The 24,783-nt window shown below is 46.5% G+C and overlaps 1 protein-coding gene across 8 annotated transcripts in view; it reads left to right on the top strand.

The window, feature by feature from the left end:
- Positions 1 to 24,783, top strand: part of PUSL1 (pseudouridine synthase like 1) — a 96,474-nt gene that overhangs the window by 69,959 nt on the left and 1,732 nt on the right. For 7 of the 8 annotated variants that reach the window (XM_075603672.1, XM_075603670.1, XM_075603675.1 and 4 more), the window contains 4 exons: positions 3,943 to 4,089; positions 4,436 to 4,606; positions 7,391 to 7,445; positions 22,870 to 23,032. In XM_075603672.1, the coding sequence (XP_075459787.1) occupies positions 3,943 to 4,089; positions 4,436 to 4,606; positions 7,391 to 7,445; positions 22,870 to 23,032 (536 nt within the window). The remainder of the gene's footprint in view (positions 1 to 3,942; positions 4,090 to 4,435; positions 4,607 to 7,390; positions 7,446 to 22,869; positions 23,033 to 24,783) is intronic. The other variant, XM_075603677.1, reaches the window with a different exon arrangement.

Below are 24,783 nucleotides of genomic sequence, written 5' to 3' on the forward strand. Positions count from 1 at the left end.
AGCAGGGATGTCCTTAGAACCTGACCTGTTGGGGAGTGGGGAGGGTCTTGAGGACCGGAGTTGAGCACCCCTGCTGTAGGACACTGAACACTCAACTTGACCTCAATGGAGCTTGTTTTGTCGAGGTTGCAAGAATGCCAAAGCAGTTTGTTAGGACAGGGGAGCGCAAACTTTTGGCGCTGCGCCTCCCTGCCCGCTCCCCCTCACTCTCCCCGTACCTGGTTTGGCAGTGTTAAATGACGCAGCGGGGTCACGTGAAGTCACGTGACCCTGTTGCCATGGAGATGGATGTGTGCCGTCCCTCCGCATGACACCGTGGCGTCAATTTACGCCGCGTTGCCATGGCGACGCGTCACAGCAATGCGTCTGAACCACGGTAAGTTAGTTGCAGAGGCCTCACGCGATCCCCCGGCATTTCATTTAAATGCCTCGGGGATGAGCACGGGCCTCTGCAACCGCCCACGTCCCCCCCCCCCCCACCCCACCCAAAAAAAAAATCCCCCCCCCATTTTGCGCACCGCTGTGTTAGAATGCAAAGTGTCAGTTTAGTGCAGTTGGCGGAGAGCAGAATTATCTTTAAGGCCGAGCTCATAGTTCGGGAGTTGCGGCGTGCGTGCGCGTCAGACATACTTCAGTTGCTTGCTACATGCGTTAGCCCAGTGCAAGCGAAGTAGCGCATTGGTAAGAGCTAGCACTCTCGCAAGCAAGCGGAGTGTGTGAGCTCGGCCTAAGATTTATTATAACCAGTTAACGCCAGAGCGGGTGCGCTTCCCTCTCACAGGCACAGTCAGTGTTCATTAAGCACGTGTGGGTGTCATAGAAGAACGTTCTCAGGGCAGCTCCCGGGACCCCTTCTCAGAGCCTCCATTTTTAGCTACAGAAGGAGATCGCCGTTCTGGAATCCGACCCTGCAGCTGCCAGACAATGTAAGCGCTGCAAGACAAAGTGCATTAGAGTCCTGAGCCATCTTGCTTTGACCGGGAGGGAGATGGGTGCGGAGGTTAGCAACACTAGTTGGAAAGGCCTTTCTTGGTACCTAGGGCAGTTAAGGGGTTAATGGGAAGACTCCCCCCCCCCCCCCCCAGGAAGGGGTTACTACAGATATCCAGGAAGGGGGTAAGTGGGCCACGCACAGCATGTTTATTGCTGCTAAGGGGTGAGGTGGAGCGGCAATAATTTCTGGATTATGAACAACAGAAGTCTGTACATTCCTGTCCTTACTGCGACTCACACACCGCGCGGTTCCCATAGCAACTAATTATCATGCGGCCCACTATTGTACTTTCTGTTCAGATTCTACCTTAAGGGGGAGGCAGGCACAGCCCAGTATATGTGCCAATGGGGACCTGCGTTTGGGAATCCAGAGTACAGTACATTTCAAGCAAATGGCACGGCATGCCGTGCATACCTACCAGTGACGTCATTCAAAGAGGGGCACACAAAAAACCCCAGTGCCATAGGGCAGGACAGTCTGGTACTGGCGTGTACTGTAGGGTCAATGGATTTGCATGGGCCAGGGAAGTAGTGACTGTTTAGGGTGGTGGGAGGGGCAGAGGGACTGGAATGCATGGTGTAGGGGAGTAAGGGGATGCTATGCAGGGGAGCATGCGATTGAGGGGGTGGCAGGGAAGTGAGGGACAAGCATGGAGGGCGGCAGGGCGGTGAAAAGCTGGCATGGAGGGTGGCATGAGAGTGAGGGAATGGCATGGAGGGTGGCAAGGGAGTGAGGGACTGGCATGGAGGTGGCAGGGGAGTGAGGGACTGGCATGGAGGGTGGCAGGGGAGTGAGGGACTGGCATGGAGGGTGGTAGGGGTGTGAGGGACTGACATGGAGGGTGGCAGGGAGGGGAAGGACTGGCATGGAAGGTGGCAGGGGAGTGAGGGATGGGCATGGAGGGTGGCAGGGGAGTGAGGGACTGGCAGGAAGGGTGGCAGGGAGGGGAAGGACTGGCATGGAGGGTGGCAGGTGAGAGAGGGACTCGCATGGAGGGTGGCAGGGAGGGGAAGGACTGGCATGGAAGATGGCAGGGGAGTGAGGGATGGGCATGGAGTGTGGCAGGGGAGTGAGGGACTGGCAGGGAGGGGAAGGACTGGCATGGAAGGTGGCAGGGGAGTGAGGGATGGGCATGGAGGGCAGCAGGGCAGTGAGGGACTGGTATGGAGGGTGGCAGGGGAGTGAGGGACTTGCATGGAAGGTGGTAGGGTAGTGCGGGACTGATATGGAGGGAGGCATGGAAATGAGGGATGGGCATGGAGTTGGCAGGGGAGCCTTCAGGGAGAATGGCTTCTTCCTGCCCCCCTCCACTCAGATGCTTCCTTCTGGTGTGCAGATGGTATCTCCCTGCTCCTCACCCCTCTGGTGTGCAGATGGTCTCTCCCTGCTCCTCACCCTGTTACACACTAGTTCCGCAGCAGGGATGAGCAGCGGGAGATATAATCTGCACGCCAGAAGGGCTGGTGCGGTGAGAAGCTCTGACCTGCCCGTGCAGTGCTCCCAGCTCTCTGCACCGTGGCCAGCTACAGACCCCGGCCGAGAATCCGCAAACTGGTAGGAGGAGGAGAGGGACTACCCTCCCTCACCCGGGGACAGCTGGGTTAGGCGTAAACCCGGGACAACCCCGCTCAAAACATGAGGTATGGGCAGTGCAGATGATCATTAATCCTTTTATTGGGTTGCAGAGCACTGCCTTGCCATCTCCTCCAACGCTAGAAGTCCACCAACGTGAATAAAGTGCGCAACTAAAATCTAACTCAAAATTGACCACTGTAAATACCAAGTGATGTAATGTGATAAAACAAATAATAACGATATTACGTGATCCTATAAGTAAATTGGAAATGAGCGTCTGCAGCCGTGAGAACAGGGCTGGCTGAAACACCCCCTGGAGCTAGAGCAGAGAAAAACAACAAACACAGCGCACTTCGCTCATAGTGCATTAAAAATATAATGTTCAATTGTGTAATACAGGTGAGTATTAGGCGTACATCAAAAGTGATTTAAGACAGCATTTCAGGGATTGTTACCAAAGCGCCAACCAGGTGTCTCCAGGACGATGTCATCTAGGTTGCCTACAGCTTGATGCCTCTGAATCTTGGGATACACTTCTAGCACCCCTCGGTAGTGTCCGCTTGTCAAAACGAATTTCACCGGTAGTGAGTGCTGGCTTGCGGTGATTTACTGCGTGCCTGAAGCCGCCCATCTCTCCGTCTCGGAATACGTGGCGTCACTCTCCCGCGACAATGGATATCGCGCGCCTCAATCTCCTCACCGGTTTGAAATTCACATCGGTAGTAGACTTCAGGATGTGCTGGTTCACTTGAATATCGAATCGCAATCTATTCCAACGCGTTTCGAAACCGCAAGGGTCTCTTCAACAGTAAATCACCGCAAGCCATCACTCCCTACCGGTGAAATTCGTTTTGACAAGCGGACACTACCGAGGGGTGCTAGAAGTGTATCCCAAGATTCAGAGGCATCAACCTGTGGGCAACCTAGATGACATCATCCTGGAGACACCTGGTTGGCGCTTGGGTAACAATCCCTGAAATGCTGTCTTAAATCACTTTTGATGTACGCCTATACTTACCTGTATTACACAATTGAACATTATATTTTTAATGCACTATGAGCGTTGTGCGCTGTGTTTTTTGTTTTTCTCTACTAAAGGTCCACCACTGAACCAACATAACCTTTGGACCTCCTGTTCCTAATGCTAACCTTAAACTTTAGTGTGATGTGAATGATTGTATCCAAGAGCAAGGATTACATAGACACCATCAGCTAGCCCAATCCTTTTACTGATAAGGATATTATAAAGCTTCCCAATAATTATTTGGGGAACTTACTTATTCAAACCTTCTCTTTCTCGTGTTTCAATGGATATGTAGGGCCATCCGAAAAGTCACTGGGAAAGATTGTTGTGTGTGTTTCCTCCCATGTAGTGTTCTTAAGGCCATTCGTGTAAGTGACAACTTCCATGCTCGGTACAAGGCGTTATCTCGTACCTATGTATACCGCATAATGACGGGATGCTGCTACGCGCAGATGCCTGTGTTTGAGAGGCACCGGTGCTGGCCAGTACAGGAAGGGTAAGTTTTGCAGCAACAATCCATTGATCCCTGTTAGATTAGAATGTTTATCACACTCATACAACTGGGGTTCAGTAACCTCTTGCTTGCTACAGTACTTGTGAGCAACATAATACTACATAATACTACATTACACCTTCCGGGTGGTTGCCTCTTCCTCTACAAATGAGCAAGGTTGAACACCGTTTTTTAAATAGAGTTAGAGACTGACAACAAACATACCCAATTAACACTCCATATATGTTTGCAGCATTTTACACGCACCTGTCTGACTGCATCCCGTAAGCTGCCGTTTACGTCTCCGCTTGGATCCCACCGATGTGATCTGGTTTGTTTTTTCCAACAGTCTGAACCTGGCCGCGATTCACGAAGCTGCGCAGCTGCTGCTCGGCACCCACGACTTCAGCGCCTTCCGATGCGCCAACTCGGACAACGCCTTCAAGTCCCCAATCAAGACTCTGCTGCAGGCGGATATTACACCCGCATCTTGTTTCCTGACCCATAACTTACAGTACAGGTAAGGCCTAACGGCGCGGAACGGGTCGTTCTTCGCCAGGGTTCAGCCTGTAGCACGAGCACATTTCTCAAGCATGGACACTGTAGATCAGGGGGGGCTCAAGATCCCCCAACAGGTCAGGTTTTAAGGATATCCCAGCTTCAGCGAAGGTGGCTCAATCAGTGGCTCAGTCGAAGACCTGTACTGAAGCAGAGACTGATTGAGCCGCCTGCGCTGAAGCAGGGATAGCCTTAAAACATGGCCGGTTGGGGAGGGTCTTGAGGACAGGCGTTGAGCACCCCTGCTGTGGGGCACTGAACACTCAACATGGCCTCAATTGGGCTTGTTTTGTTGTTGTTGCAAGAATGCCAAAGCACAGTTTGTTAGGACACAAATATCTCTTGTATGGAGCTCGCTCTAACAGTGGTAAAAATCCTTTTGACTCAACACTTTGGCACGGCGTGAGCACATTACATTGAACTTGCTGCTAACGGTGGAATGCGTATCCGGCTTCTGCTGCAGAGTGTTCCTCCAGGACACAATTGCCATACGCTGTTAGTGACCTTATTTGAGTTATGAATGCATGCAGGGGGTAGAGTCCTTCGTGCTCTTATGGGGAAACCGTGAACACATGTATATCAGGACATTCTATTTCCGGAGTGGCCGACTGCCGTCCTCAAGGGCCACCAACAGGTCGGGTTTTCAGGCTATCCCTGCTTCAGCTCGGGGGGCTCTATCAGTGGTTCAGTCAATGACTGAGCCAGCCATGGTGAAGTAGGGATATCCTTCAAACATGATCTTGTGGTGGCCCCCTTGAGGACTGCAGTTGGCCAACCCTGTTGTATTGCCTGGGCCTGTATGTGTGGTGCAGGCGGCTCTGGGGAGGGACTCGGCAGGAAGGGAAGGAGTATTGACAGAGCAGAGGATCTGACAGTCCAAAGCTGAGAAGGAGTGGCGGAGTTTCTAAGGGTTATCCTGGCATAGCAGGTGGTGCTGGAGTTGAGAAGACATTGAATTCCTGTGGTGAGATGGCAGGAGATTTTGGGCAGAGCTAAGGCGTTCGTTTTAAGTGATACAGTTCTGTGCATTCGGCTCTGGGATGTTTGCACAGACACGATGGTTCAGGCAGCAGATATAGAGGGAAAGGTCCTTTTGACTCATATGCTTAGCGTGGGTCACTTACATTAAAGTGAATGGTCCATAAGGCATCTTCCAGCATCGGAAGATGTCTTATACACACACACACACACACACACACACACACACACACACACACACACACACACACACACACACACTATATACACATGTATCCGAGTTATTTATCTTTGCTTTACTTGGTACAAAGGTTTATGTTATGTTTTAACTCACCATAGCATGTTTGTGTCTGGTTTGCTATCACTACCAGAGTCACAATCAGTAACCACGCTGAAACTGCCGAGCCCCAAAAGGGTGGAACAGCTGTCTCTGAGTGGGTTCTTTAACTCTGCACTGCCTTGTCCCATGCTTTGATGTACAAATGTAAAAGTGGATAGGAAGATAAAAGTGACACACCCTGTGTGCTCACTTACTGCTCTCCAGTTTAACAATGAATGAAGAAGGTGTGGGAGAACTGTAGAAGACCGATGCACTAATAGGTGTCTTTGTGTAGCACAGGAGGGAAATGCATGAACATTTTACTGCAGGCGCTTTTGATGTTCGATATAAAGTTGTACAGTATTTCCACTAGCAAAGATGTACAGCTCGGGAACGATGCTCTGCGGATTTGTCACTAGTAGCCCAGTCAGCAGTCTCATTTTATACAGTATGTATTTTATCTTTGCCAGCGCCATGGGTGGGTTAACACAAACGCCTAGGGCTGGAAGGATTACCCCCATGAATGAGACAACATCTGCTGGAAATAATCAACTCCCCCTCTGGATTCTTCTTGCACGCGTCAGTGGACAGCCGGCTCCACCCGTTAGAGTAAAAACATTCAATTCTAAGCCCCAATAATGGTCACATCCATGTCCCTCCATGGCCACAACCGTAAAACATCTGTAATTCGACCTTATACACGTTGGTAGCAGACACACTCTTAGTTCAGTGGGCTTATTCAGCAGCAGGGCCATATGCATTTTAGTCTAACATTGACAGCAGGAGTGAGAGCACCTGGGGTGGAATGCCACCGCCCTCCTCCACTGCGGCGAAGTGAAGCAACAATGAGGTTATTACAATAATAATAGTTGGAGGAACCTCCACTAAAAAGATATCTAAAGATCTCTGGATTGATGTCAAGTGGAGCTGCCAGTTTGGTTCTGGGCTGACACCTTTTGAAGCGAATGCTTGCCAAGGTGTGAGGACTCCTGCTTTGTAAAGGCCACATTATATGGATGAGATCAAGGAGCAGGTTTTGTCTATGTTCGGGCACAATTGGATACCTTTCTGTAGCATCTCCACCTCCTCATCTGCAGATACTGCAGCCAATACAGGTAATTGAGCAATTGGCCAGAGCGTCACTTAGAGGCTGTGATAAACTTCATCACGATGTTATTGTTGAATATAAACATGTGACAATATCCCAACTCCTATAGTGTAATATTGCGGTGTTAGTGACATTCTAATAGCTTGCATCAATAACAAGTCTAATGTAATATACAGTTGTAACTCTTGTTGGGCTGAGGAGTTTGAAGACAGGTGAATGGCTGCTTTGCCCGCTGTGACATTTGTGGCGGGTGTATGCGTGGCTGTATTTTCTGTTCATTATTGTTCTCCCCCAAAAGTTTAAAAAAAAAAGACACTTCTAACTGCACCGTTTACTTCCAGGGACCTACAGTTCTGGGACTTTACCTTCAAGAGCAAGTCATTTCTCTATAAGCAGGTACTGTGCTACAGCTTTCATGGTAGTGATATATATTGAGTTATCCAGCACAAGCCGATATTACTGATGCACTCAGTTCATTCCGATTTCCTATCTGCATTCCGTTTCTCTGTCACCTGTTCCTTGATTGCCAATTCTGCAGATAATTGCTCATGAAACTATTTTGCCATTGGAGATACCTACAAGCCTCCACAATATTTAGTGTTGCAGATCCTGAAAAGACATAAGAGGGTATATTTTTTTTCCGCTTGCCACCTTTCAAAAGAGCTGTAGTAGTGTACACAATATATACACCCTGTTCTCTCGCTGACCTCTAGTGGCTGTTATGTAGACTGTCCAATTTGGTTTCACTTTCAGTGGCAGCTTCAGTAAAGTCCAAAGGGGTCGGTTGTTAAGGCAATTTTTGGCGCAATATCAGGGTATTTTCACCTGCCCCTGTGTATCAAGGCATTTTGCTCCAAGGTTTTGCACTTTTCACTCTGCCCCAGCTTGCACCTTGGGGAGAGTCAGTAGGAGGAGTTGGGGGGAGTTATATGGTGCACAGATTATAATGAGATGTATCACATTCTGCATCTCTGTCTCAGCTTGCACCTTGGGGAGAGTCAGTAGGAGGAGATGGGGAGGAGTTACATGGTGCACAGATTATAATGAGATGTATCACATTCTGCGTCTCTGCCCCAGCTTGCACCTTGGGGAGAGTCAGTAGGAGGAGTTGGGAGGAGTTACATGGTGCACAGATTATAATGAGATGTATCACATTCTGCGTCTCTGCCCCAGCTTGCACCTTGGGGAGAGTCAGTAGGAGGAGTTGGGGAGGAGTTACATGGTGCACAGATTATAATGAGATGTATCACATTCTGCGTCTCTGCCCCAGTTTGCACCTTGGGGAGAGTCAGTAGGAGGAGTTGGGAGGAGTTACATGGTGCACAGATTATAATGAGATGTATCACAGGCTGCGTCTGCCCCAGCTTGCACCTTGGGGAGAGTCAGTAGGAGGAGTTGGGGGGAGTTACATGGTGCACAGATGATAATGAGATGTATCGCATTCTGCATCTCTGCCCCAGCTTGCACCTTGGGGAGAGTCAGTAGGAGGAGTTGGGAGGAGTTAGATGGCGCACAGATTATAATGAGATGTATCACATTCTGCGTCTCTGTCTCAGCTTGCACCTTGGGGAGAGTCAGTAGGAGGAGATGGGGAGGAGTTACATGGTGCACAGATTATAATGAGATGTATCACATTCTGCGTTTCTGCCCCAGCTTGCACCTTGGGGAGAGTCAGTAGGAGGAGTTGGGAGGAGTTACATGGTGCACAGATTATAATGAGATGTATCACATTCTGCGCCTCTGTCCCAGTTTGCACCTTGGGGAGTATGTATGTATATCTCTATTTATATAGCGCCATTAATGTACATAGCGCTTCACAGCAGCAATAAGTGTGATATAATATAATTAACAAATAATACAAATAACACATAATGGGAATAAGCGCTTCAAAGAAAAGTAACATTAGGAAGAGGAGTCCCTGTCCCGAAGAGTTTATAATCTAAGTGGTAGGTAGGAAGAATGTACAGAGACAGTAGGAGGGTGTTCTGGTAAGTGCTTCTGCAGGGGGCCACGGTCGATGTATGAGGTGTATAGTATCAGCCACGGAGCTGCTCATATGCTTCGTTAAGGAGGTGGGTTTTAAGATAGGTCCTAAAGGTGGATAGAGAGGGTCCTAGTCGGGTATTGAGGGGAAGGGCATTCCAGAGGTGTGGGGCAGTGAGTGAGAAAGATTTAAGACGGGTAAGGGCATTAGATACAAAGGGGGTAGACAGAAGACATCCTTGAGCAGAACACAAGAGTTAGGCAGGTGTATAGCAAGAAATTAGGGCTGAGATGTAAGGAGGGGCAGAGGAGGGTATATCCTTAAAAGTGAGGAGGAGAATTAAGTGTGTGATGCGGGATCTGATAGGAAACCAGGAGAGCGATTTCAGCAGGGGAGACGCTGAGACAGATCTAGGGGAGAGTAAAGTGATTCTGGCAGCAGCGTTTAGGATAGATTGTAGGGGAGACAGGTGAGAGGCAGGAAGGCCGGACAGCAGGAGGTAACAATATTCGAGACGGGAGAGAATGAGGGCCTGTGTCAGAGTTTTACAAGTAGAGCAACATAAGAAAGGGCGAATCTTTGCAATATTGCGGAGGAAACAACGACAGGTTTTAGCTACATTTTAAATGTGAGAGGAGAATGTGAGGGAAGAGTCGAGTGTGACCCCTAGGTAGCGTGCTTGTGATACTGGGTGTATGAGAGTGCTTCCAACAGTTACGTAGAAAGACGTTGCAGGGCCAGGTTTGGGAGGAAATGTGAGGAGCTCCGTTTCTGACATGGTTAGTTTGAGTGGGTGAAAGGCCATCCAAGATGATATAGCAGAGAGACATTCAGGGACTTTTGTCTGTACAGGGGTCAGGGGTTGAAAAGTAAATTGGTGTGTCATCAGCATAGAGGTGATATTTGAACCCAAAACATGTGATTAGGTCACTAGAGAGAGTGTGTAAAAAGAGATCCCAGGACAGAGCCCTGGGGTACCCCCACATAGAGATCGATAGAGGGGGAAGAGGAGGTGTTAACAAATGAGACACTGAAAGTACGATGGGAGAGGTAAGAGGAGATCCAGGACAGAACTTTATGGCGGATACCAAGAGTATAGAGAATGTGTCAGGAGGATACATAGGGGATGTCTTGACGTATGGATTCTACTGTATTCTTGAAATAGTCAGCAAAGTCCTGAGGTGAAATGGAGGAAGAAAACCAGGTAACAGACAGTGGTCTGAGTAGAGAGTCAAAGACAGAGAACAGTTGGCGTGGGTTGGACTTGTGCGTGTTGATTAGTGAAGAAAAGTATGTTTGTTTAGCCTTGGAGGGGGCAGAGTTGAAACAGTATAGGATAAATTTGTAGTGAAGGAAGTCTGCGAGAGTGTGAGATTTCCTCCAGAGGCGTTCAGAGGAACGAGTGGAGGAACGCAGCATGCGTGTGTGGAAATTTAGCCAGGGTCTGGGGTTAGAAGGGCGAGGGCGGCAGAGAGAAAGCGGGATATGTAGATCAAGAGAGGAGGATGAGGCAGAGTTGTAGTTCCTGACCAGGTTGTCAGAGTCTGGAGCCGAGAGAGGAGAGGGAGGAGCGTAAAGTGGAGTCAATAGCTGGAAGGTTATTAGAACTCGGGTTTTTGCAGAAATGAGGAGTAGATGGAGGTGGAGAAGGGGAGAAGTGAGAGAGAGAAAATGACATGAGGTGATGGTCAGAGAGAAGAAATGGAGACATCAGAGAGAGAAACGTTTTTTGTGAAAACCAGGTCCAGGTAGGGGCCATCTTTATGGGTGCTGGCTGCAGTCCATTGGTTAAAGCCAAAATAAGAGGTTAGAGAGAGAATGTGGGAAGCCCATTGGCGCGAGGGGTCATGATTATATTCACCTGTCATACTGCGGCAATTTGTCCTGTGATGCTGTAGATCACTGTTTTTTAACCTATAGTAAATAAAAATACCACTTGTGAGCACATTTGCATGTCTCAGACAGGTCTGAAACCCTCTCTTTCTGTATTATCGCTTAGCAAACAGTGTTTCCATTGCAGCCAGGGATTCTGGGTAATGACCTCCAACTTTCTACGAATCGGCAAAACCATTTGGAAATGTGTTATGTTTCCAGAGTCCCAGATACAGTCCTATGCCAGGGGTGGAAAAGGTGGGGAGTAAACCCCGAATGTCCTGTGCTCTAACTGATGCAAATGTTCGTTTGTGTTGGGTAATATGCTGCTTCTATATATAGAAGATGTAGGCAATGGTGTTGCAGAATAAAGAGATGAATGGATAAAGTCCAGAGGGGGGTGGGGGGAGGTATGGATGCTATAAAACCACGGTGGGGGGGCCCAATTGGCAGGATATAGATAGAGACAGGAGAAAAAGCCCTGTTGGGAGCCTTTCTCATGAACTCACGGCAGTCTATATCTGCTGCCCTTACCCGACCTGGTCACCTCGCCGCTCGTCTTTCCTCGCTGTCCCCACTTCACGAATATCCCACAGGGTGGACGTCGTCTGGCAAGCTCTCAGGGACAGGAATCCACCGTCTGAGATCGTCTTCTTGCCTCTCACCGCTCCACGGGTGCTCCGTGCGGAGTATGGCGTTCTCCCCCTGCCGCTCCAGGCAGGTCCCAGCAGGCCGTGCGCTCCGGCGCTGCTGACGCTCGGGAACTGACGTCAGACGTTGGGAGGGATAGTAAAATCCCCTGCAACAAGATGGCCGGCGTGCTCCAGCCGATTAGGTAGAAATAGCGATGTAGAATGGTGGCGGTCACTGCAGAAACGGAGCTCAGTCAGGATACCATAAAATCAGCTTTATTTCAGGGTGCTGCACATTACAGAGAGACCATCTCTGACGCGTTTCGTCTCGTGGCTGAGACTTTATCAAAGAGTACAATCTCTCAACATTGCAGGAAATCTAAATAGACCGCCCTTGTTCGTCATTGGTTAAGGCACTAATAGGCCACAGTGGTAGATAATAACCTTGATTGCACTGTGAAAACAATGATGTAGCTGGGCAGTATATACTAGAAAGCCTGCATTGGATGGAATTGACACACATGCAGAAAATTAAAACAAAAAACAATAGTAATACATTAAAAACAAAAAACAAAAGTAACAAGCAGCATCCATATGAATAATTATATGAACATATCACATCTTGTAATAGAGGTACTATCCTTGCAGAGGAATGGAAGTGCTAAATACATTGAAATAATACATTATAACATGCCTCTTTTGATCTGATGGACTAATAGTATACAAAAAATCTCAAGAAATGAAATACATACATTCTAAATGCATAAGACTGTATGTAAATTGCATTGACTCCATGGAGATACATATTTTATGAATGGTATAAAACCAATGAGTAGAGTTGATGTATTTTATCAAATATACACTCCCAACACTCCCCAGACAATCAACCCTGGAGGAAGTGTTTTAATTCCCAATCCAGGTTAATGCCATACGGTTGGAGAGTGTTGAGAGTGTATATCCAATACATCTCTTGTTTATTTAAAACATTCTCTCTGTTGCCACCTCTGGCATGGATTGGTATGTGTTCAATTGCTGAAAATGTAAAGTTATTAATACCACCATTTAAACATTGGGAAAAATGCCTTGCCACTGGATGGTCAAGATTCTTCTTTTTTATCAGGCGTACATGTTCAGCTATCCTGACTTTGAGGGGTCTGGTGGTACGACCCACGTATTGATGTCCACAGCCGCAATACAGAACGTAGATGACGTAGCAGATATTGCAATTAAGAAAATTCTTAATAAAATATTTTCTATTCCTGGTATTATATGTGATGTATTTGGTTGGACGTGCATACTGGCACATGGAGCATTTCCCACATTTGAAAAAACCCGTTGGTATACCTTTAACGTTAGGAAATTTAGATCTATTGTCAAACATACTGGGAGATAGATGAAACGCTAAAGTATTCGCTTTACGGTAAGTGAATCTTGGTCCCTTCTGTATGGCCGATTGTATATCTCTATCTAACAACAAGGTATGCCAATGCTTTGATATGATGTTACAAATTTGTTGTGATTGAGCGTTGAATGTTGATATGAATAGTGGACTTTGTGGTTTTTGGTGACTTGAGGGTAAAACCTTATCTCTTGTCACTTTGTCTTGTTTCTTGGGGTTGCGTATAAGGGTATCTCTGTCTAAGGCATCTGCTTTAGCAAAGGCTGCTGATATGTCTTTTGTAGCATACCCTCTGGCTAAAAATCTACCTGACATCTCTTTAGCTCTAAGTAGGAAAACCTCATTGTCTGAGCAGAGTCTTTTTAGTCTGACAAATTGAGCCCCTGGAATGTTCCTAATTAAGGAGCGGGGATGACAACTATGTGCATTGAGCAACATGTTCCTTGAATTTGGTTTCCTATAGATGTCCGTCTGTATTGTCATCTGCCCGTCAATGTACAGGAACAAATCTAAATAATTAATATGATGAATGTTGTGCTCAAAAGTGAATTTTAAATTAAAAGAATTGGTGTTTAGATAATCAATAAAGGAAAGAAGTGAGTGCTCATCACCTTTCCAAATTAGGATCAGATCGTCAATATATCTCTTGTAGTAGATGATATGTTGACGAAAAGGATTGTTAATGTGATAAATGAAACGTGATTCCCAAAAACCCATAAATAAATTAGCATAGGATGGTGCAAAACTCGTGCCCATAGCAGTGCCCGTTTTTTGTAAATAAAATAGTGAATCAAACAAAAAATAATTGTGAGTGAGTAAAAATAATATAGAATCTAATAAGAAAGTGCAATGTGTTATAGATAGAGTGGATAAATCCAAAAAGTGCCTAACAGCTTTGAGACCTTGCTCGTGTTGGATAATAGAATACAGGGAGGTCACATCTAAGGTGACCCACCTGTATTCAGTGTGCCATGCAAGTTCCTGTACACTGACGAGGAAATCCGTCGTGTCTTTGATGAACGACGGCAGCTGAGAAACCAGAGGTTGCAGAAACCTGTCCACATACCGTGATATGGGAGATGGGCTATCACGGTATGTGGACAGGTTTCTGCAACCTCTGGTTTCTCAGCTGCCGTCGTTCATCAAAGACACGACGGATTTCCTCGTCAGTGTACAGGAACTTGCATGGCACACTGAATACAGGTGGGTCACCTTAGATGTGACCTCCCTGTATTCTATTATCCAACACGAGCAAGGTCTCAAAGCTGTTAGGCACTTTTTGGATTTATCCACTCTATCTATAACACATTGCACTTTCTTATTAGATTCTATATTATTTTTACTCACTCACAATTATTTTTTGTTTGATTCACTATTTTATTTACAAAAAACGGGCACTGCTATGGGCACGAGTTTTGCACCATCCTATGCTAATTTATTTATGGGTTTTTGGGAATCACGTTTCATTTATCACATTAACAATCCTTTTCGTCAACATATCATCTACTACAAGAGATATATTGACGATCTGATCCTAATTTGGAAAGGTGATGAGCACTCACTTCTTTCCTTTATTGATTATCTAAACACCAATTCTTTTAATTTAAAATTCACTTTTGAGCACAACATTCATCATATTAATTATTTAGATTTGTTCCTGTACATTGACGGGCAGATGACAATACAGACGGACATCTATAGGAAACCAAATTCAAGGAACATGTTGCTCAATGCACATAGTTGTCATCCCCGCTCCTTAATTAGGAACATTCCAGGGGCTCAATTTGTCAGACTAAAAAGACTCTGCTCAGACAATGAGGTTTTCCTACTTAGAGCTAAAGAGATGTCAGGTAGATTTTTAGCCAGAGGGTATGCTACAAAAGACATATCAGCAGCCTTTGCTAAAGCAGATGCCTTAGACAGAGATACCCTTATACGCAACCCCAAGAAACAAGACAAAGTGACAAGAGATAAGGTTTTACCCTCAAGTCACCAAAAACCACAAAGTCCACTATTCATATCAACATTCAACGCTCAATCACAACAAATTTGTAACATCATATCAAAGCATTGGCATACCTTGTTGTTAGATAGAGATATACAATCGGCCATACAGAAGGGACCAAGATTCACTTACCGTAAAGCGAATACTTTAGCGTTTCATCTATCTCCCAGTATGTTTGACAATAGATCTAAATTTCCTAACGTTAAAGGTATACCAACGGGTTTTTTCAAATGTGGGAAATGCTCCATGTGCCAGTATGCACGTCCAACCAAATACATCACATATAATACCAGGAATAGAAAATATTTTATTAAGAATTTTCTTAATTGCAATATCTGCTACGTCATCTACGTTCTGTATTGCGGCTGTGGACATCAATACGTGGGTCGTACCACCAGACCCCTCAAAGTCAGGATAGCTGAACATGTACGCCTGATAAAAAAGAAGAATCTTGACCATCCAGTGGCAAGGCATTTTTCCCAATGTTTAAATGGTGGTATTAATAACTTTACATTTTCAGCAATTGAACACATACCAATCCATGCCAGAGGTGGCAACAGAGAGAATGTTTTAAATAAACAAGAGATGTATTGGATATACACTCTCAACACTCTCCAACCGTATGGCATTAACCTGGATTGGGAATTAAAACACTTCCTCCAGGGTTGATTGTCTGGGGAGTGTTGGGAGTGTATATTTGATAAAATACATCAACTCTACTCATTGGTTTTATACCATTCATAAAATATGTATCTCCATGGAGTCAATGCAATTTACATACAGTCTTATGCATTTAGAATGTATGTATTTCATTTCTTGAGATTTTTTGTATACTATTAGTCCATCAGATCAAAAGAGGCATGTTATAATGTATTATTTCAATGTATTTAGCACTTCCATTCCTCTGCAAGGATAGTACCTCTATTACAAGATGTGATATGTTCATATAATTATTCATATGGATGCTGCTTGTTACTTTTGTTTTTTGTTTTTAATGTATTATTATTGTTTTTTGTTTTAATTTTCTGCATGTGTGTCAATTCCATCCAATGCAGGCTTTCTAGTATATACTGCCCAGCTACATCATTGTTTTCACAGTGCAATCAAGGTTATTATCTACCACTGTGGCCTATTAGTGCCTTAACCAATGACGAACAAGGGCGGTCTATTTAGATTTCCTGCAATGTTGAGAGATTGTACTCTTTGATAAAGTCTCAGCCACGAGACGAAACGCGTCAGAGATGGTCTCTCTGTAATGTGCAGCACCCTGAAATAAAGCTGATTTTATGGTATCCTGACTGAGCTCCGTTTCTGCAGTGACCGCCACCATTCTACATCGCTATATCTATGCCAGGGGTGGCCAACTCCAGTCCTCAAGGGTTACCAACAGGTCAGGTTTTCAGGATATCCCTGCTTCAGCACAGGTTGCTCATTCAGTGGCTATGTGTTACGCCGGTGCTGCCCGCAGACCAGACTCGTCCCTTATACTGAGGTGGGGACGTATATGTGCACGCACCCGCAGCAGAAGGAGCGTGTCCGCAATGTGGTGTTTTGGCGTTGCCAGGCCAGGTGGGAATAGGTGTAGCAATAGTTGCCGGTACCGGTACAGAAGAGACGAAGTCGTTGCCGTTAGCCAAGGTCGGGGAGAGAGAGATCCGGAAGGTCGAGGTCCAAGCTGTGGTCGAGGGATGAGAGAAGCTGCAAGGTCAAGAGGGAGCCAGGATCCAGAGCCAGAGAGGAACGTCCGCCAAGCCGGGTCGCAACCTGAATAAACGAAGACAAAGGGAGAGAAGGAATAGACGTCCGTAGCAGAGACTATGTCGAGCAATGTGGGAAAGGCAGGACAGGGATTATATAGTGCGGCTGGCGAATAGGAAGTGGGGGCAGACCTGGAGGAGTCCTGGATAGGCTGCCTAAGGAAGAATGCAGGTGAGCAATCTTGTGAGATGATTGACGGCTGTGTGTGTGTTGGGGGCGGGACCTCACTGCAGGAGCAGTGAATAAATTAACTTGGTCCGGCGCGCGCTCCGTAACGAGGGGGAGCGCGCGCCCGTGAGACAACACCGCCACCGCAGCCCCAGCCACCCGCGGGACAGCGGCCACCCGCCGGTGACGAAGGGGGCCGTCCCCCACTCGCGGGGATCGGACGGGACCGGCGAGGGGGGCGTCCAGCAGCAGCGGGTATATCGAGCGGTAAGGGGGGTCACGCTGCGACCGCCGTGACCCCCGAATCCTCACACTATGTCATTATGACTGAGCCACTGGTGCTACAGCAGGGATATCCTGAAAACCTGACCTGTTGGTGGCCCTTGAGGACTGGAGTTTGCCACTCCTGTCCTATGTAAATAAAATACTTTTTGCAGTGTTTTTCAACTACACTAACAGATGTGCATACTGCATGTAATTTACTGCAAACAAATACAATACTTTAAAAAGGCAGCGGGTGAGTGAACAGGCCTGAAGGGCGTGCAAGGTCGCGATCCTCTTTGTATGCGCCACTAATAAAGGGACAAAACTGTGCACGGTCGGTTCGGAAATCTTCACCTTCTCCTTGCGGGAAATCCGCTAACAGCGCGTTGTTTGTACAAATGCGGCCTTGTCCCACGATGTTTGCAATTTGTCGTCGTGGTCCGGCCACGCCATTGAAGTTTAGCACCTTTCTCTACATGCCGAGTACCTCATTGCTCTGAATATATTCATTTTGTTTTTTACATACCGCCTATATATTTTGGAAAGTTGTCTTTTCTGTTCTCTATGCATTTGGACACCTCTTCAAGCAGCGAGTCCAAGAGGCCATTTTATTTATTTTCCCCTTTAATATGCGCATCAATACAATCCACACAATAAGTAATTAGCTAAGTTGCGGATCAATTGGTTCTCCTGTGATCGATCGGCGAAGATTCGGCTCGGGGGGTTCACTAAATGGCTGTCAGTGCAGCAGAAGAGGACCAAAGATGCAAAGCTCTGTGGGGAAGATCATGTGACCAGGCAGTCACGAGATACAATTGGTGCACTGATAGAGAGAGAGCAGGGCTCAAAAAGGGGTGTGCCAGAGCCTGTTTCAGAAGAGGGAAAACTTTGTAAATGGTTGCTACAGAAACCAAAAATGCTTGATACATTATAATACATTAAAAATGTCGTTCACAATTGTTTTTAAAAAAATGCTACAAGTATTTTCTCATAGCACAGAACTGATTTATTTAAAAAAAAGAGAGATACCGCCACCCTCTTCGGAGGTCATCATCTCTGGAAACAGGGCGTCCCCAGACCTGAAATGAATGGGTTCATCCTGTACTGTATTATAGAAAGAAAGAAAGAAACAGCATGTAGGCTATTGCTTGGTCTGCAGCATTAAGATAGTGTAACCAAATTTCGCATGATGGATTAAGGCCTGCACAACTCCAGTCCTCGAGAGCCGCAAACAGGCCAGGTTTTCAGAAGATCCCTACTTCAGCACAGCTGGCTCAATTAGTGGTCCTCGAGGACTGGAGTTGTGCAGGCCTGGATTAGATCAAGGAGCATGTTTTTTTGTCTGTGTTTGGATACATTTGATTTTTCATTCTATGAGTTATTACAATTTCTCTGAGCAAGTCAGCCACTGGGTGTTTGTACCTGGTAGGCTATGTATCTGGCACATGACATGATAATGCACATAGCCTGGTGGCAGATAAGGAGAGTCAGATCGCTATAAAGTTGACACAGAAAGCAGATGAAGAAAGAAGAGAGGAAGTGAGTTAGCATGTGAGGAGAAAGTAATAATGCTGGAGAAGCGGAGAGAGGCGGAAAGAATAAGGGACATCGTAAGGTATTAAAGGAAAGTGACGAGGAGAGAAATGAGGGGGAGAGAGAGGAGAAGGAGAGAAATGAGGGGGAGAGAGGGGGGAGGGGGAGGGGGAGGGGGGGGAGGCAGGATGGGGCTGGCTTCTTAGATTTCCCATGCAATGCCAGGTACTTTCTAGTCATTTATAACAACAGTATAACGCAGATAATTCCTCGCGGAGAACGGAGCACAGCAATTGCAAAATAAGGGGGCTAGATACCGATGAATTCGCGCCACGAATCATGTACGTCACGAATCAGCTGGAAGCGGAGGGACTCCTATATCAGCTGCTGCAGACGCAGTCTGTAAAACATTCTCTTTGACAAAGGGCGACGGCCCGAAACGCGTAAGAGTTTTTATACATCCCGTGCCATGATGTCTACCATGGAATAAAGGATTTTTATTCATTCATCGGTATCTAGCCCCCTTATTTTCCAATTGCTGTGCTCCGCGAGGAAGTATCTGCTGTATACCGTCCACGTGATGCACGCCGTGGGATCCACCGGACAGAAAAACTCTCAAACGTGAGTACCCCAGTCCATTCACTCTGGCTGGGTGTCATAAAGTATAAGTGTCTTTCTCCAGGGGGACGTGATTATTGTGTTACTGGGAAGTCAGAGATTCCTTTACTGACTTTTACCATTGTACACAGGTTCCCCACACTTTAGGAGTTAATCAATTAGACACGGACACATATGTGTACAGAGAGTGGTGGTTATCCCTGCTTGTTCTCATTTAGAAGCTATATCCTAGATCTGTATCTAGAGACACCCCACAGCTTAGCACGGAATTCTAGGAACCCTGTGTCCTAGTATCTTTTGAACAACAGTATAACATTTATTACATGCTTGACTAATATGGGAAAATCTAACAGTAAAATGTCACCCATTACTACATTTTCTCTGGGGACCCCAGGTATTATTCCACAGAACCCAGTGCCCCAGATAAGCCCCAATCTAACGGCACATTCCCAATGCACGTGATACGATTTTATCTGCTAACCGGCTGGGTAAAATACTCACACTCACTAACAGACAGACAGCAAATCACACAGGGCACAAACTCACACTCACTAACAGACAGACAGCAAATCACATAGGGCACAAACTCACACTCACTAACAGACAGACAGCAAATCACACAGGGCACAAACTCACACTCACTAACAGACAGACAGCAAATCACATAGGGCACAAACTCACACTCACTAACAGGCACAAACTCACAACTGGTACAACAACAGAAAGACAGTCACTCATAAGCACAATGGGAAAAAACACAGTAATGTCACTTTCTCACAAAAACCTCCAATTTCTGAGTTCCTACATATGTGCTTAAGGGAAACGGCTGTGTAAATATATACGGTCTCAGTAGGGCCGCAGACAGATTTCCCGTGGCCCAGGACTACAGTCCCCCCGCCCCCCCCCCCCCCGGGTTCACAGTGTTGCGAGCCCCATTTCACACCTCACGAGCCCCCTCCACCCCCCCATTTCACACATCGCCGGCCCCCTCTGTTTCCCCCTCGGTTTCCCCCTCTTCCCATGTATGTCTCACTCTCCCCCCTGCATCAATTACCCCATTCTCACGCAATCCGGCCCCCCCCCCCCCCTGCATCACATGTATTTCTCTCCCCTGCGTCTGTCTTACTCCCTCTTTTCCTCACTCACCCCGTCTCCTCTCACTCGCCACCCTCCGTCAAGTACTCCACTCTCACTCATTCATTCTCTCCCTCACACAATATATACCACAAAAAAACACCCAATGCAAAAAACGTCCCACCCACAAAAACATATAACAAAATCCCCCCCCCCCACCCACAAATATATAATAAAAAAAACAAAAGATATTTAAAAAAAAACAAATACATATAAAACACACCCAATGCATATAAAAAGACCCCTGGTAATGTACAGGTTATTAAGAATTTATATTAGTGTTAGGATCCTTGAGACGTGGTCTGCCTTGGAGGGGCTCAAGGGCTTACAACACTTTGGCCAAAGAGTTAAACTAAAATACCATTTTATTCCAGAGATATCTATATACACATATACATATATATATATATATATATATATATATATATATATATATATATATATATATATATATATATATTTAGGCACTGTACCGTGTATCTGTGTCATTGGATGTAGCACTGGGCTCTGTCTGTGTTTCATGTTCTGTCTCTGGTTTTAAATATAAAAAGACCCCAACACACATAAAAAAAAAGACCAATACATATAAAAAAAAAAAGTCCCCAATATATACGTTATAAAAAAGACCCCAATACATCTAAAAAAGAGCCCAATACATCTAAACCCCTCCCAATAGATCTAAAAAAAGACCCCAATACATCTAAAAAAAGACCCCAATACATCTAAAAAAAAGACCCCAATACATATAACACCCACCCAAATACATCTAAAAAAAGACCTCAGTGCATCTGAAAAAGACTCCAATATATCTTAAAAAAAAAAAAAAAAAATCCATATAAAACACACCCAATACATCTAATAAAGACCGCAATGCATCTAAAACAAAAGAGCCCAATACACATTTTAAAAAAAAACCAATACATCTAAACCCCCCCAATACATGTAAAAAAAAAAAAAAAACAATACATATTAAAAAAAAACCTCCAATATATAAAAAATTACTCCCACCCAAATACATATGAAAAATAAACTTACCTTGGGGGTGCAGCAGGAGGGCCTGTGCCTGCGGGGGGGAGGGTGTAGACTGCCAAGGGGGTTAGGGGGGGGGGCGGACACGACCGGTGACTGCCGAGGAGGGGGGGGCTGATGACTGCCGGGGGGGGGGGGGGGGCGGTGACTGCGGGGGCCTGGCGGCCAGACAGAGCAGTAGCTGCCGGACCCCGGCTCTCCCCACCTGCAGGCCTCTTCGTCTCTGTCCACGCCGTGTGTCCCGGCTGTCAAACCCCTCCCCACCCCCCACCCCCGTCGGCGGCCCTGGCTCTCAGCGTTAAGAAGCCCTGTGACATTAATTACTGATTTTTAAAATAACCTTATTGAAGAATATCGTTAAAGAATATTAGCACAGTTTTAAACATGCGTCTCAGTCCAGGCGTATTCTAATGAGACCTCCTTCTTCACCAAATGCATAAATAATTTTTATTGAGTTAAGTGATAAAATAGGAATTTACTGCAGCAAAACGATACATTTTACAGAACATCAATTCAGTTTATCGAAGTTCATTGAATTTTGGCCTTTCGTGTTCACATTAAAAACCGTCGTTTCACGCGAGACCATCTTGAACTGCTGTATTTTTAATATATGAACTCTAGTGGTTGATGCCTTGACAAAATCACTAGAAGCGGAGTTAATCGGATTTACTAACATCATTGCCTGTAAGAGAACTATTTAGGAAAGGTGCTGGATCTGTAGGGGTAATAAAACCCACCTTAAACTTTATGCTACAATGTCTACAAACACTTCCACAAGAAACATTCAACAACAACAACAAGCATCAACCTCGAAACTTCTAACCCAAATCTACTGGTCATGTGACTTCCCTTAGTTCAATGTGGTCCTATTTGGGACTGCACTCTATGTATGTGTATACAGTAATAATAATTATAATAATCACTTTATTTCATATAGCGCTTTTCTTCCAATGGGACTCAAAGCGCGTCACAGTTACAGTACAGCGCGCGGTACGCAGCACATAGGAATGTTACAGACACGGGTCCCTGCCCAGATGAGATTACACTCTATGTATTTGGGTGTCCGAGGCATTTATTTGTATAGCGCCATCCATGTGCATAGCGCTGTGCAGCAGTAATACACATGACAAAATAATATGAGACATAATGGGAATAAGCACTTCAGACATAAAAGTAACATTAGGAAAAGGAATCCCTGTCCCGCAGAGCTTACAGTCTAACTAAAAACTAAGCCATCGTCGTCTGCCAGACGGCACCTTCTGGTGACTAAAGACATACAGGTTATTGAAGTCATGATAAGGTGTCTTCCAGAGCAAGAAAGTATCTTATGGCAGAAAACTGTTCTGTAAATATGGGACATGTTATCCCCTCCTTCTCTTCCTGCCTTTGTGAAGACAGTGACTGTGGCAACTTGGCTTTTCTAGGTGAGGAGAATGACCGGCGCGCTAGTTGCCGTTGGCCGGGGCCAACTCACACCACAGCATGTGAAGGAGCTTCTGGAAACTCGGGACCCGAAAGCATTCCCGGGGAGCGCCCTCGCACCACCCGATGGCCTGTTCCTAAAGGAAGTGGAGTACGATGAGATGGGTGAGTTGGGAAAAGACCCTCCCCTTGTCAGATCTGCGGTGGCATGCTAAGTCATCGCACGTGGCCGTCTGGGACGACACTTATTGGTCGATCCCGCTCATGAACTCTCATGCTAGTTGATTAAAATGTATCTAAACCAAAGACACATCTTTAGCACAGCTTGTCCCCCCCTTTCCTTACATATACTTACTGTAAAGCGGAGACATTACGCGTCACACTACTTGGCAACACATTGGGATAAGATCAATGTTTTACTCTGTGGCGGAACTACCGTATGTGCAGCCAGGTCCCACCACCTTTAGGACTGTCTAGGACAGCTGTGCGCAAACTGGGGGCGGCGGCTACAGAGGCCCCGCGCCCTTCCCCAAGGCATTTAAATTAAATGCCGGGTGAGGAGTGAGGCCTCTGTAACATCACTTACCTGCTGCAAGCCGGGTCTTCGGCGACGTGTCACCATGACAAAGCGGCGTCAAATGACACGGTGGGGTCACGTGACGTGATGTCACATGACCAGCGACATCTTTGACGCCGGGTTATTACCGAGGGGGAAGGGGGGGGGGGGCGAAAGCTGGGGCTCCCAGGCAGGGGGGCGCACACAAAAAACTTTGTGCACCCGTGTTCTAGGACATTTTGGTTGTGGCCGTTTTGTGGCGACCAAGTGACCGCCGGCGTTTAGCCGCAAGTGACCTCTCCGCATGGACACTCAGCCGCCAAGGTAAGTCCCCAATCTAAGCCTTCACCTTAAAACCCCTAATATTAAACCCTAACACTCACACTACCCACTACCCTAAAAACCTAAACCCCCTACCCTAACCGCTAAAACCCCTAAAGTTAACCCCCTTCGCTACAACTTACCGTAACGTAGAAGCGGGCGGTGACTGAGCGTCCAGCGGCAGGATCCTCTGCGGCCAAACACCGGCGAAGACTTGGTAGTGGTGAGACGGGCGCAATCAAATGTCCCATTCCGCCTTTGGGGGCCCACCCTCCACGCACCGGAACACTGTTTCAGGCACTTATTGTAGCACCTGGAACAGTGTTTCCGGCGTTTCTAAAGGCCGCCCTCTCTCCGCACCCCTTCCCCACCTGAAGTACGGGGCCTTACCCGGTGGCGTCCCACCCAGGTGTTCCAACATGGAAGCTAGGCGCGTCCCTGAAGTCGGACCCAACTGCCGCAATCATTGAATGGATGGGCTCACTCCATCGCCACCGCACCCACTCCACAGTTTGGGCTCCGGGAGGAGAGGGGGGCCACCGGTGACCAGCTCCTGCCCCATCTCTGTGGTTCAATTGGTTAACTACTTGAAGGCTACAAGGTGTTTAGAACATATTTGACCTAAATATTCCAACCAAATAGAAATGACACAACATAACACTGGTATACGCTGGTATAATGGGTTGTGTCACACTTGGGATGGGGTCCTTAGTTTACATGCATGTTCTACAGAGCAGCCCGAGCTTTAGGAAACCTACACAGGAACATAGAAATTGATGGCATATTGGAACTACTCGGCCCAGCTACTGTTCTCATTTTCCAATCTAGTGGCACCGCAAACACAATTCAATCAGCGTTCTTTCTAATGTAATAAAGAGCCAGTTCAAGGGGGTGGGTATTTTAGTGAGTTAAATTTTTTCTTTTATATAGAGTTGAAGCAGGGGGGGTCTCCGGGGCTGAACCCCGTTAATTTCAGCTCCAGGGGACCGCCCCCCCCCCTCACCCCCCTGCTTCTGGAGTTAATTACGTGCGAAATAGG

This window comes from Ascaphus truei, chromosome 6 (genome assembly GCF_040206685.1).
Source record: "Ascaphus truei isolate aAscTru1 chromosome 6, aAscTru1.hap1, whole genome shotgun sequence".
NCBI classification, from domain to species: domain Eukaryota; kingdom Metazoa; phylum Chordata; class Amphibia; order Anura; family Ascaphidae; genus Ascaphus; species Ascaphus truei.